The sequence below is a fragment of the Salarias fasciatus genome, chromosome 12, assembly GCF_902148845.1.
Source record: "Salarias fasciatus chromosome 12, fSalaFa1.1, whole genome shotgun sequence".
NCBI classification, from domain to species: domain Eukaryota; kingdom Metazoa; phylum Chordata; class Actinopteri; order Blenniiformes; family Blenniidae; genus Salarias; species Salarias fasciatus.
In genome coordinates this window covers 29,894,568-29,908,528 of record NC_043756.1, presented here as the reverse complement: position 1 = coordinate 29,908,528, position 13,961 = coordinate 29,894,568, and the positions used below count along the sequence as shown (strand labels likewise).

Sequence of the window (13,961 nt, the reverse complement as noted above, 5' to 3'; positions counted from 1 at the left end):
CACAGACTGAAGAAACTTCACTCTGGGCTTCAAGCAGCATGGATTCTGAGTCTCTCCACTCTTCCTCCAGGCTCTGGGACCTTGATTTCCAAATGACATGCAAAATTTACTTTCATCTGAAAAGAGGACTTTGGCCACATCAATACAGTAATTCATACAAAGGGAAGCCAAACCTAGTATTGAGTGCAATGAAATGAACACAGTTTTTCATAAGCCTTAAATTTTTATTTAAAATATCTTTTTTTTAATTGCTTTTATGTAATATTCTAATTTTCTGAGACACTGAATTTAGCGTTTTCATTATCTTATATGGCTTACATCAACATAAAAATTTCATGAAATAAAGGTTTGAAATATTTCACTCATGAGTCTGTATCACATATGGGTTTGACTTTCTGAAATAAGAGACAAAATATTTTGAACATTTTCAAGATATTCCAATTTTGTGAGATATGTGCGTGTGGCGTCCGATCAGATGTGCGATCGGTCGTGCATGTTGTGATGTAAGCCCCGCGCCGCGCCGTGCTGTTGTTCCAGAGGGCGTTTCCTCCCAGAGGCTCTCAGAATTCAACCTGTGCAGCAGGTCCAGCAGGTAGGAGGTCATTTATCATCCCGCCACGCCTCTCTGGGAAGCACGTCGCAGCTTCCCAACTTCCTGCTGTGAAATACGCCTCATAAACCGAGGTCAAAGGTCAGTGTGAGTATTGAGGCATTGGCTAAGAGAAACTCTGACGAGGGGAATTCCCGCTCGGCTGGATAATCTTTACAGCAGAGCGTTTTCTGCTCACAGTAATGCTTTTGATGACTGAGAGGAGGGACTGATCCTCTCCAGGTGGAAATGACTCCTACGTGCTGCTTGGCGATCAGCTGAGGAATGTGGACGGGGGACTTCCTGGTGGTGGGTGGGTGGAGCCTCCAGAGGGGGCGGGTCAGAGTCAGCAGGCCCGTCAGCTCAGTGAGAAGGACGGCCGGCGCTCAGAGGGACTCACCTGCCGCTCAGGTAAGACGACTGCAGCTGGACACAGTTTGGATGATTAACTCAGCTCAGAGGAACAAGGAAGCTTTCTGGGAAAATGATGGAACAAACTAACCACAGATGAGTTTTTAATTTAATGATTTATTTGCTGTGACTGCGACATTTTAGTGTTTATTCCCACACCTCAGGCACCTTTAAAATGGTGCCAGACTGGAGTCTTTGTAGGACGGGCACCTCCAGGTGCTGCAAGAAAAACCAACAATCCCACTTGAGCAAGTAGAGATGAGAGAAAGGATAAAGTCAGAGGTGGAGGCTTTCTGTGGGATCAGGTGTGAGAGTGGATCGGCCGTCAATCACCTAGTTGCAGGTTTGATTCCATCATGTTTATGTGAGAAAAAGCTTGATTCCCATCACCCATGGTGGTGCATGGATGTTACTGTTAAATCAAAGAAATATTTTACTCATCTGGAAACTTGAAGGTGGTGTTGAGAAATGTTTTGGTTCAAACCTCCGTATCATCTTCAAACTGAAGGCTCAGCAGCAGACGGTGGAGACGGACAGTGAGGACTCTTCACGGTTCGCCGCACTGAAACAGGAGCTCAGATGTTTTTGGTGGAGGCAGTGTGAAGGTGTCAGGAAACCTCAGTGCAGGGAGATATTAAGATCAGATTCTGCAACCGGAGATGACCCCACATCTAGAACCGAACCGGATCGTCCAGCATGAAAACACGGGAGTCCACAGGGTTCATCAGAAACTGAAGGAGGATGAGAACCAAGCCAGCAGTCCTGATCTGAGCCAACATAAACATCAGCTTGTCAGGCTGAAGAAACCTGCAGCTCTTTGGAAACCATTCAACAGAATTCATCAGCGCTTTACTGTAGGACTTCCTGTTTTCGAGTGAAAACGCCAAACTTTCATTGTGATGCGGGGCCATTTACATGACAGAGGTGTTCAGAGTCACTGAAAATGCAACTTTTTTAAAACGTTTTGACTCTGTTTTTATGGAAATGGGGGAAATGCTGCTCTGATACAAGCTCACCATGGTAGATGAGCCATAAGAACAATGTTTACCTCCAGAGAGTCATGATCAGGGGATCAAAGTTTTGCTTGAGGACCGTTTGTGGGGGAGATGAGGATCCAACCTTGTGATTGATAGATGAATCCTCTAACCGAACCTCAGAACTAATCACAGCACCTGGACTCGTCAAAAGCTCTAAGGAGACATGAACGGCGAGGAAAAAGTGCTGTCACCCCTCAAATGTTCTAATCTGTCTCGCATTTAAATCAAAATAAGCAAATATTCTCACAGTAGAAGGAAACATTTCTGAAAATCTTTTTTTTTTTTTTTGCATCAGTTTCATGTTTTCTTGAAGCCTTTTTTCTTGTCTCAGTTGTTGTATATTAAAGCGCTGTCTCGTGTGCAGCTGCTGCCATGCTCTACACCGAGTTGCTCAAGCTGTGGGACCAGTCGGTTCAGGCCGTGGACGCCAAGGACTGGCAGGGCGCCCTGGCCAAGCTGGACCAGATCTCCGAGCCCACCTCCCGCACGCTCTTCAACGCCGCCTCGGCCCACCTGGCACTGGGACAGTTTTACGAGGCCCTGAGGGTCAGTTTACACCCATCCTCCGTCTTATTACCCTGGAGACGTGAAGCTCCGACTGAAAGACGGTTTTCATCCATGAAAACTGACGAGTCATTTTGTGTCCTTCAAAGCAGATTACTTTGCTATAAAAAGAAAAAAACCTCTGTAGCGTGGATTATTCTGAATGTTTTTCATTCATTAACTTCATAAGAAAGTGTTTTCAGTAAGAGCTAACATTAAATCCACTCCGAATCGAGATAAACCTGGGTTTGAAACAGTCGTTTCTGCTCAGAAAAGGATGTTTTGTTGAGTCAGTCAGCATGTTTCCAATCTGTCCCGTCTGTGACGTCCAGGCTTTAGACCTCACCATCGCCAAAGATGAACGCCTTGCAGTGGGTTTCTTCCAGAGAGCGGCGGTGATGATGCAGATTGACAGGTAGGAGGGAAGCACATCAGCATAAACTCATTGCGGGGCCTTAAAGACGGAAATATAAAACTTTTCAATTCAATAAGGTCCAAATTTACGTAGACGAACGCACTGACTGAAAGAAATGTTGGGAAACTCAAAGAATGAGAGAAACTTCAGCTAAATAATATCCAGATTATAGAGCATCTTCCTCCCACTAACATCCACATTATAGAGCATAATTTGCCTGGAGTTTAGCTACTTTTATTTACTGTAACTACTTAATATGCTCCACTACTTTTTTAATCATAACTCATTTTGAGTATAGCAAAACTTATCATATTTAATCAATTCGGAGTCTAAATTTCACAACATAAAGATGATCCTGGTCCCCTCCATTACAATGATTTAGAATATGGAGACGGTTCCTGAAGAGCCACGTTGGTCTGTGCGTGTCTCTCTGCCCTCCTGCCTTTCATCCCGTTTAATGGGTGTTATTTTAGCACCATTAGCAGACACACCCTCACGCTGCAGAGGGAATGTAGCGCAGCAGGGACGACCAATCTGTGTGGATCAACCTGTAGGGCTGTGTCATACTGATTCAGCTGGAAAACAACACACTCCTGTCACGTCTCCACTCTTGCATTGACGATTCGCAAGAAAAACAATCTTCACAGAGTCGCAGTGGGCATGTGCAGCTGCCAGAGCTCATCGTGTCATTAATCATGTTATGTGGCACACAATGACACACATTTGTGTACAAATACACTCTGCTACGGTGATAAGCTAAGGGTGTGTGGTGTGTGTAGGTTGGAGGAGGCTCTCACAGACTGCATCTGGGCCCAGAAGCACATGAGAGGAAACGCAGTCATTGACTACAAACAGCTGGGACTCAGGTTCAAACTCTACAGCTGGCAGGTGTGACACACACACACACACACACACACACACACACACACACACACACACACACGCGCAGACTTTAACAAAGCCTCATTGATGGAGGCTGAAGAAGCAGTTTCACAACGTCACATATTTCTGAGAGTTGAGGGAAAAAAAGCCTCGGCAGGTCGGATGATGCACCTGTGCTCGGCAGCCGTCAGCTACCTGACAAAACCTCTATCACACAACTTCTCCATGCTCAGCCTGCAGCGTCTCCCTCTGAAGTCCGGGCGACGCTGCAGGCTGCATGACAGTACATCAACTCATAATACCAAAGTACTTCTATTTAAGCATTCAAGAAAACCAACCTCAACAGCTCAAACCTGATTGAAATGCCCGAGAAAGGAAATATTCAATAAAATCATTCCAGAAACGGAGTAATCCAACACGAACATGGACTCGTGGCATTTAAAGTTCATATAAAGTAGAGCGAGCCATCAGTTTTCTCAGTTTTCAGGTTCAGCCTCAAGCAAATGGAGTTTTTTTCCTCCTGTCTGGAGCGCTGAGGGACAGGCTGGAATAAATAAATGGATTTGGATTAGCAGAGTGAGAAATAAAGAGTCTGTGCTGGTTTTCAGTATCTACCTCCTCTGAGAGTTGCTCAGAGCCCACTTTATGTTGCTGTTGGTTCAGCTGCTTCATCTTCCTGGAAGAAACTCTCTGAACACAGCTTTATTTTTTTTACATGTTAAATGACAAAAGACTTGCAAAAAAGAAGAAAAAAATCATTAATTAAAGGCTTATTGCTCACTTCAAAAGAATGTATGGAAATATAAGTACCGGTAATTAAAATGTTTTTTTAACCCAAAATTAAAAAATAGTCTCTGTCTGACACTGATAGATTTTTTTTTGTGAAATTTAATCACAAAATCAACATTTTCCCTGGGAAATGGCAAACAAATCTAATAATCTTTGGACCATTTGATTTGTTGTGTAATTGTGGATGTGGCATGAATTGGCAGAGTGTTTATAGGATGAAGCTATGTGGGTTTTGGCGTTTCTTCATGGGCTTGGTTGGATTTTTGTTTGTAGCATTAATAAGTTTTAAATTCTTATATTTGAACACATCAGCCTATTGATCAGTTATTTATCCATTCGGTTTTCACACAGTTAACTTCCTTAAACATGTGCTGACGTTTCCTTGCGTAAACTCTCTCCTTGTCCATTGTTTGTCCAGATAAAGATCAGCCGGCTGGTTGAGTAAGAGGTAAATATGTGCAGAGTTGATGAGGGAAAACTCTTTTCCTTGACCTGTATTTCCTGGAAGGAAGAAACTGATAAAGCGCAGAGATCTGAACCGACACGACGTGACGCATTTGGTTTTATTATGACACAAGACAAAGACAAGACAGGGAGGTATCTTTAGGTAACTTTCTAAATCTTCCCATAATGCCCTGCAGGAGGAAGTGTTCCGTTTCTCGGTTTGAGAGAAAATGTGCAATATAACAATAAAACCGTGAATCTGTGCTGCAATCCTGACTCCTTTCAGATTATCGAGATGTTTCTGCTGAAACTAAAACCGATCAGAATAATTGTTTATGTGGCCCTGGTCTCTGGTTGTTTCAGTCTGCACTCCTTCACAACCGTGTGACTGAACCGTCTCCCTGGTGAAGAGTGCAGTGATAACGGGGAAAGCTGATCGCTCCATCCTCCAGTGTCTCAATGTGCTCGGGGACTTTCTGCTCCCAGGAATTTGATTAAAAAGTGTGAATCTGCCCCCATACAGGCAGTTTACCGAGCTGAGGCCCCCAAGGAGGGCAATCAACCAGCAGCGCCAACTCGTTGCCTGGCATGCTGGCTGCATCTCTTTTGGAGCGCTGCTGCGTCTTGAGACGAAAACGGAACAATAATACTTTTTCACTTGAAACGTGTGAACAAAGCCTAAAGCTGCGATTGTCCCGCAGGTGTTGTACAACGCGGCCGCCGTGTACTGCCGCATGAACCAGTGGGACCAGGCCAACGACATGCTGCTGACCGCCACCCAGGAGCGAGGCGGGGGAGGGGGCCGCGGGGGCAACATCGAGGTGGCTCTGGAAAGCGTCGCGGTGAGGACCGGGGTTTCCATCATGTCTTCAGGCTTGATTTTCATTTATGTTTTCTTATTTGAGCCAAATAACAGTAAAATGTATAAGGGGGAGGGCCTAATTTAACAGTCGATAGTCATTAGAAATTGTAAGCCTCACATGTGCAGCATGCCACTTTCTACTCATATGCTTTAAAGATTGTCTTTAACAGGAGAAAATCAAATAAATCAAATATTCAGTGTTGAGGATGCTTGAATACATGTCATTGGTATTATACAGTTCAGACTTCAACAAAGTGAGCCAAATTCAGCTAATATGACTGAAATACATGCAAATTGAATATTTCCAAGGTACCTGACTTTTTCAAGTATGTATTAAAAAAAACCAAACTTCACTCTCATTTAATTGTGATAGAATCTGTTGTGTATTTGATTGGATTGAACAAATCTCTCCTTGAATTTAATTCCATCTCAATATTACAGCACTGTTCAGAGCATCAGTTCCACTGTATGAGAAGGAAGCTCAGAGATTTAAGTGTTTGCAGCTTTTCTAGAGATACATAAAGCACAATAAACAATAACTAGGAGAGTAAAGTAAAAAATGTGAAACCATGACTGAAGGAAGCCCAGACTGGAGTGAGCTTCCCGCAACATGTGGTCAGGAAGTCGTGAAGGTGTTACAACACTGAGTCTTTCTCCAGAGGAAGGAGATCCTGGAGCCCCTGGTGGTGCCGGAAGGTGTGGTGTTTCGGCCCAGTAAGCAGCACATGGAGCAGCTGCAGCAGAGAGACTTCCTGGGGAAAGCAAAGGTACAAAAACAGTTGGCGAACCAATCTCTTCCTCTCATTGGTCCAATTCATTTACTCAAGTCGGGACTTTAGGTATCATAGTTCAGCCCAAGTGTTCGCCTCAATGATTACTATTTCAATAAACTCCTGTTCACAGGAGAACTAGCATCTCATTATTCCTGAACAAACTCAACGTCAACGATGTCCAACTGGAAGAAGCATTATCCTGTGTCCATAGCCGCAATGATTCGCATGATCGTCTTTAAAATAAGTTTCTCTTTCTAAGAACTGTTTGCCTGTTGGTCATTTATCAATGATTTTCTTGCTGCTTCTCGTTCTATTCACAGTCTCATCCAGAGGTCGAAAACTTGCTGCTCTTCTCAAAATTACCCCAAAATAAGCATTTTATCCATTTTTCAGCTTGTTTACACGCCAGTCATTTTCAGTGGGACTCAACTCGTAGCTATAAAGGGTTCTAAAAAAATATTAGCCTCTGCAGCTAACACTAGCCTCTGGTGAATGAACATCAAGCCGGACGACAGGTTCTCTGAGCTGAGCGTGAACCGTAAAGATGTTGACGCTTCCTGGACTCTCTCCCTTCGTGTTGCTCATAATGTGGCGCTCTGCTGCTGCAGGTCATCACCTCCCTCATTCCCAACGACGACTTTGGCGGCTTCGAGCCTCTCAGGATGCAGGTGAGTGCGGGTCTGGACTCTGCTGGTCTGTGGTGGACTGTAGTGGTCTCTGCTGGTCTGATACTCTCTCCGCCCCCCCTAAACAGAAACCTGGTTTCTACGAGCCCCAGACGGACGGAGCCGGAGCCCAGTGAGTATGGAGTCCAGAAGCGAGCTGGCGTGTTCGTGTTGCGTTCACGTGTGAGTGACTCTGCCTCCTCCAACCAGGGACTCTCGGTACATGCGGGTGCGGGGCCCCTACATGGCCCGGGGCCCCGGCCAGATCACGGTGCCCGGCGGGGGCATGGTGTTCCTGTTCGGGGAGGAGGACCGAGACGGGATGGTGACGGTCATATACGATGGACAGGTAAGGGGACGTCTGGGTGTTAAACATGAGGCGTGTGGGCCAAAACTGGGCCGCACTGAGTCTGTGCTAGCATTAATGCTAGCGGCTATATATGACATTAACCTTATTGTTAGCGATGTAGCATGAGCACCACAGTGAGTTTTGACAAAATGCCAAAACCACAGGCGTTTGCCACCATGAATTTATGAGTTTGGACACCTGATTTCTAGAGATTCGCTTCAGCTGGCTCGACTCTGTAAAAAGAGCAATACATGTGAACAGTTTTCGACTGCATTTGTATTTTTCTTCATACCAAAACCAGGTGAGGTTGGAGACAGAATGCAGAACGCTACACATTGAATTACCAGGTATTTCAAATTGAAAACATTTAACCTGAAGACTGTAGCTTTGAGACACAACCCGAGCAGAGCTGCTGTTGGTGAGCAGTTGTACTTTACAAAGTGAAAATCAAATCCTCCATGTCCCATGTGTCTGGTTCTTCTGACTGCAGCGAGGACTCCTCCCTGTTTCCATGCTCGAGCCTGCAGACATGAAGACGCCCAAAAGCAAGAAGGACAAAGTAAGGCCTTGTTTACACCACACTGGTTCAAGTGAAATTGTTTTGGGTTTTTTTTTCATTTTCATTTCCATAAAGGTTTGTGTTTGAACAGTGATATTTTAAAAATAATGTCAGTTTACACGGAAGCACTGAGGAAGGTGGAGTTAGCATGCCAGGCCACAAGACGGCGCTGTTGGTCTGTTTTAGTAATGAAACCACACACACACACACACACACACACACACACACACACACACACACACAGTGTGACCCAGGAACCTGCAGCTCTTCAGCACATCTCTATTGTCTCCCCGACAGCTTCAGAAAATTCTGTAAATAAACATATTGATTCCATTTTTTATTTCATGTGCAAACCACACTGTTATTCTCAAATGGTCTTATCTCCTGGCTGAAAACGGAAGAAGGCAAAATGGCGAAAAACAGCTGAAATTGATGGAAACATTTATGAATGGCTGAAATACAGTGGTATGAAAAAGTATCTGAACCTTTTGGAAGTTCTCACATTTCTGCATAAAATCACCGTCAGATGTGATCTGATCTTTGTCAAAATCACACACATGAAAAAACAGTGTCTGCTTTAACTAAAACCACCCAAACATTAATAGGCAGCTTTTAGCTCGTCCAGGGAACATTTTACCCGTTAAAACGAGCGGATGAGTGAATTTTGAGCGCTGTGTCTGTTCACGTCATCCTTGGTTATAACGTCGCTTCAATAGACACTTCAGATTCATTAAGACAAAACAAAAATCCTCCTCTGTCTTTGTCTCCTCCTCCTTGTCCACAGAGAGTTCCCAGTGGGATCCCCCTCCCTCCCGGGCTGCAGCCCCCGGCCCGTCCCCACACTCAGCACAGCCCTGCAGCTCCTCCCCGGGGTAAGAACATGGATGGTGCCTGGAGAGACGTGAAGCTCTCCTCCTCCTCCTCCTCCTCCTCTGCCCCCTCCTCTTCCTCGCCTCCTCCTCCATTAAAGCCCATCAGGCCTCCTCCAGCCGTGGCTCCATCCTCTCCAGATGTCGGCTTCTGATTTTTTCCTCCTGCAGTTGATTGTGAGGCTGAGCTGCTCTGAAAGGAAAAGCCTGTGTGAAGTGTGGAGCTTCCACTTCCCTCCTGACTGCTGGAACACCAGCCCGGATTGTTAGAAGAACAGAGGAAAGAAAATTTCACGCTGTCAAGTCCGGGAGAGCTTTTTTTGTGTTGCAGCAAAAATGCCCCAAAGTAACAAAGTGTGGTGCAGAAGCTGATCCTATATGTACATTTGGTTTTAGCCCAAACAAACAAACAAATGTTTTAGATAACGCCACTGAGTGAGTTTCTGGAGGAAGATGCTCTGTAATCTGTGAACTGTCCTCCGTGTCAGATGCTCCCATATTGTAAAAGATACATGAGATTTCAGTCCTGTCTTCTCACATCTCCACATATTGATATAAAGGGCAAATTCAACATCGTTTTGGTTTTTTTTTCGCCTGCAAGGTCAGTTTAAGTGATCTTGGTTTGATTTGACTTTTTTTTTTTTTCTCATTTTTTGTGGACTACAATAGCTTATGTCTTTGTAATTTTAGTGATTACTTTGCAAGTTACTTGAGTGATTCTGTCTTAATTTGCGTGGAGCTGGATTATTCTGCTGATGCTGTGACACATGAGCTGAGTCAGAGGGAGGAAGATGCTCTATAACACTGGAACATTTCAGCTTTTCTCTGTTCCTGGGTTGAAAGTGTTTTTTTCCTGGATCCTGGTGCTGAAACTTAAAGGTGCTGTAGGCAGGATTCCACATCTCCGCCATCTTGCTTAGGGCTACCTAAGCAAGATGGCGATTTGACCCATCTAAGATTGTGATTTGAAACCCAGCACAGCCAAGCCTGTCCTGTTTTCTCTGACATCACGCTCTTGCGCAAATTAAGCCCCTCCCACAAGAACGTGTGACAAACGCCCCTCGACCAATCACAGTTAGAGCCTCATGGGCTCTTCTGATTGGTCAAAGATACCTGGAGCTGTCGAGATTCCTTTTCAGCTCAGAACAGAGACAGATGGAAATGCTGCGCCCTCGCGGTAGTGCAATTATGCTACACTCCTAAAGGATTATCAGTGGATATTCTAACATTTAATCCAAAGAAAACACAGAAAAATTAGCATTGACTAGCAAAATCCTGCCTAAAGCAGCTTTAAGGGGAAACAGGATCCAGAGCCATGAAATCTGTGACTTTCATATGTTCACCATGGTCTTTCCACCCAGGATCAGACTGTTACGTTGTGTGATCAGGTCTGCAGTAGTCTCCTCTGGTCCTCCTGGAGCTTCTGTCTAACCTGTCATCCCTCGCACCGCAGACACCCCCCCTCCGTCCTACAACGCCGCCACACACACCCCGCCGGCAGCCGCAGAGCCGCCCAGGTACACGGCCAACGCAGCCAGCCAGCAGGTAACACACACACACACACACACACACACACACACACACACACACACACACACACACACACACACACACACACACACACACACACAGAGGGTCTAAATATAGAAGTACTGTGAAGAAACTGCTTTGTAACCGAACAGGGGAAAGCTGACGTGTCCCGATTAAGTCACGGCGACGCTCTCGGGAAGACGAGGCAGTCGACTTAAGGACAGAAATATTCACGTGTTCCTCCATGACCTGAAAACTTCCTTCTTCCGAGGAGAAACACACGGACCTGCTCCGCAGGAGGAATCAGACACATCCTGTATCTCATGAGTGTGTGAAAGGCAGCTGTTGACGTCTGTGTGTGTCTGTGTGTGTCTGTGTGTGTCTGTGCGTGTGCGCAGCAGGAAGATGACTCGGCTCAGGGGGCCGAGGCGGGATCAGTGGTGGTGAAGGTGCACTACACCTACACCGTGGCCCTGTCCGTCCCGCTGGACACCACCTACCAGCAGCTCAGGGAGCAGATCGCCCACAAACTGGGACAGCAGGCCAGCCAGATCCGCCTCAGGTACACACACACACACACACACACACACGTAAAGACACACACACACACACGTAAAGACACACACACACGTAAAGACAATAATATCATGTTATTGATTTCATCTATCGTGCCTCGAGATTGTCTCTAACTTCTTTCACAGTGAAGAAAAAACCCTGAAACACAGCAAATGAAACAAAAATTAGGTATTTTGAAACCAAATCAAATAATGAAAGGAAAGCAAATGCATTTCAAAATAAGGTAGTTTTTAAAAACTTTAAAGTGAATGGAAATGTAAAAAAAAGAAAGACTATTCAAGAAAATATTTCAGCAAAATGTGGATGTATTTAGAGAAAAAGAAAACTAGGCATGTATTTGAAATAGTGTAAAAACTGAAATGATTAAAAAAAATTACAGAAAATCTTCACAAACTCTCCAATAGTGTAATTATTTGATGAATGAAATAGTTTGAAAACTCTACTAATATAAATAGGTCTGATATAATTCATACACTGTAGTCTGTTGCATGTATTATGTAAATAAATTAAAGCAAAAAAAAACTTATTTAAAAATCAAAAGTAATCACATGAAGTGATTATATGTGAAATGAACTGGAACTCTAGAATTCACCAATAAGAAACGATGAGGAAAAAGTTTGAGAAAACCAAAATCACCAAATTACATGAGTGAGAAAATACCACTAATAAAAAAATAATTCAAGAAATTAACTTTTTTTTTTCCAGAACTTACACCATATTTCTAAATGTGACACAAAAGTAAATATCTCAAAGTGCTTTAATATGAAATTAATCCCACAATAATGCATCCAAAACAAAATGACAAAATCAAATGAGTTTGCACTTAGTAAATTAAATATTTTAAACACCAACTGAAAAAAATGCAGTGGGTTTAAATTCTTTCAAAAATTTTTAGAAAATAGTTTGAATTTGAACTCCTAAAAGATTACTTGATTTTATTTTATTTTTTTTTTAAGTTTTGAAATCTTTTGAGTTTCCTGTGAGTGAAGAAGACCCTGAGACAGTTTCTGGTCCAGATCAGATCTCTAACAGAGGATCAGTCTAACGAGTCCTCGTCCCCCCACCTCCCCCTCAGACGCAAGCAGCATGGCTCCCGGGTGCTGACCCCCCTGGGCGAGGATGCGGCGGCCGGCGGCACCGTGCAGGAGGTGTCGGAGGCGGGCCGAGCCACCCTGTGGTGCCAGGTGAGAACCACAAGGACTGAATCAACGTGAAGACACTGAGAGCCGTTTACACAACAGCAGTTTCTAATTGAAACACAAAGCTTCTGTAGCATTGGTCCTGGTCCCAGTCCAGATTCTCCTGGACCTTTGCTCACACTGTGGTTTTATTCCAAAACTAACCAACGACTCCTACTAGTGGCGTAACCTGTGAACTACAGCTTTTTCAGTATTTCTGCGGTTTCCCTGGAAATTTTTCTTAAACAGAATTTGTTGTTGTATCATAGTAACTTGACACATGCTGTCATGATTTCATTAATGTATTGTTAATATAATTGTAAATATATCAAATTTGTTAGAATAATGTGACATTGATTGTGACTCATGAATAATTTGAACTACATGTCACCTTTCAAGTCAACAATAGTAAATCATAAAATCCATTTTTTGGCAATAAAGTTTAAATAACATAAATATTAACTGAGAGCTAAGAGGAATGAATGTGAATAAAATGGAATTGTCTGGTTCCAGACCGAGGACCCCCTGCTGAACCGGACCATCCTCTACCAGATGGTGGCGCTGTATGACTACGTGGCTCAAGGGCCGGAGGACCTGGAGTTCAGCGAGGGCCAGACCATTGACATCCTGGGAGACGGTCAGCGTGGGAGGGGTTCATGGCTCATGCTTGTTTTCCTCCTCCTCCTCCTCCTCTTCATCTTGCTCTTCCTCTCCTCCAGTGAACGAGGAGTGGTTGGAGGGTCACTGCGCCGGAAACATCGGGATCTTTCCGAGCTGCTTCGCCTACCGAGAGAACGACGACATCAAGCCCGCAGACACCTGCAGCCTGTCCTCGCTGCAGAACGACACCGCCCTCTGAGACTGCCAGGGGCTGACCTTTAACCTCTGACCTTTAAAAACAAGGCTCCAGACCTTGACCAGAGTTAGATTTATGCAACTAAATTAAATTAATTTAAATAGTTGAAATTCAGTTCAATCCCAGTTTAGGAAAAAATGCACTGCTAGATTAAATGAGAGAATAATGACATTAATTTCATTCAAATTAAGTCAAATGACATCAAATGAAAGAAAAAAATTAAACCAAACAAAATTAATGTTACATAAAAACTAAAATCATTAAGAAATTAATTCAAAGAAATCTTTTTCTTCGCAGTAAATTTTTTTTAATGTAAAGCGTCAATTAAAGTCAAATTCTATTTTTGTTCCAGTTTACTGAAATAAAAGAAATTATTTTTTTTTAAGTTGAGTGGAACTAAATTACAATAAACCAAAGCAAATTATGCATTTAAAAAAACTGGACTATTTATCACACACAATCCAAATGAAAAAATAACGAAGTAAAATGAAAACAAATGAATGTAAAACCGTAAATGAAGTGAACAATCAAATGTAAAATCAAGCTGTAAAGGTGATTCTAAATGAAAGCTAAGCGTAATCTGTGAAGGATTGCTTCTCATCCAGATTTGTCTGTCGTCAGAACAAACAGGAAG

The 13,961-nt window shown here is 43.7% G+C and overlaps 1 protein-coding gene across 1 annotated transcript; it reads left to right on the top strand.

Annotated features, from left to right (window-relative positions):
- Window positions 1–945: 945 nt before the first annotated feature.
- noxa1 (NADPH oxidase activator 1) lies at window positions 946–13,538 on the top strand. Its single transcript, XM_030104744.1, has 16 exons — window positions 946–1,000; window positions 2,402–2,583; window positions 2,913–2,995; window positions 3,775–3,883; window positions 5,812–5,952; window positions 6,632–6,739; window positions 7,354–7,413; window positions 7,500–7,543; window positions 7,621–7,759; window positions 8,250–8,318; window positions 9,103–9,190; window positions 10,641–10,732; window positions 11,116–11,279; window positions 12,369–12,477; window positions 12,985–13,108; window positions 13,191–13,538. The coding sequence occupies exons 2-16, from the start codon at window positions 2,410–2,412 to the stop codon at window positions 13,328–13,330; spliced, it is 1,644 nt and encodes a 547-aa protein (XP_029960604.1). The 5' UTR covers window positions 946–1,000; window positions 2,402–2,409; the 3' UTR covers window positions 13,331–13,538.
- The last annotated feature ends 423 nt before the right edge of the window (window positions 13,539–13,961 follow it).

What these genes read in the sequence shown, in the direction of transcription:
- noxa1 (XM_030104744.1), top strand. Translation starts at nt 2,410, where the DNA reads ATGCTCTACACCGAGTTGCTCAAGCTGTGGGACCAGTCGGTTCAGGCC. An exon ending in TCAAACTCTACAGCTGGCAG is followed by an intron (nt 3,884 to 5,811) that starts GTGTGACACACA and finishes ATTGTCCCGCAG; the next exon opens with GTGTTGTACAACGCGGCCGC. An exon ending in TGGCTCTGGAAAGCGTCGCG is followed by an intron (nt 5,953 to 6,631) that starts GTGAGGACCGGG and finishes GTCTTTCTCCAG; the next exon opens with AGGAAGGAGATCCTGGAGCC.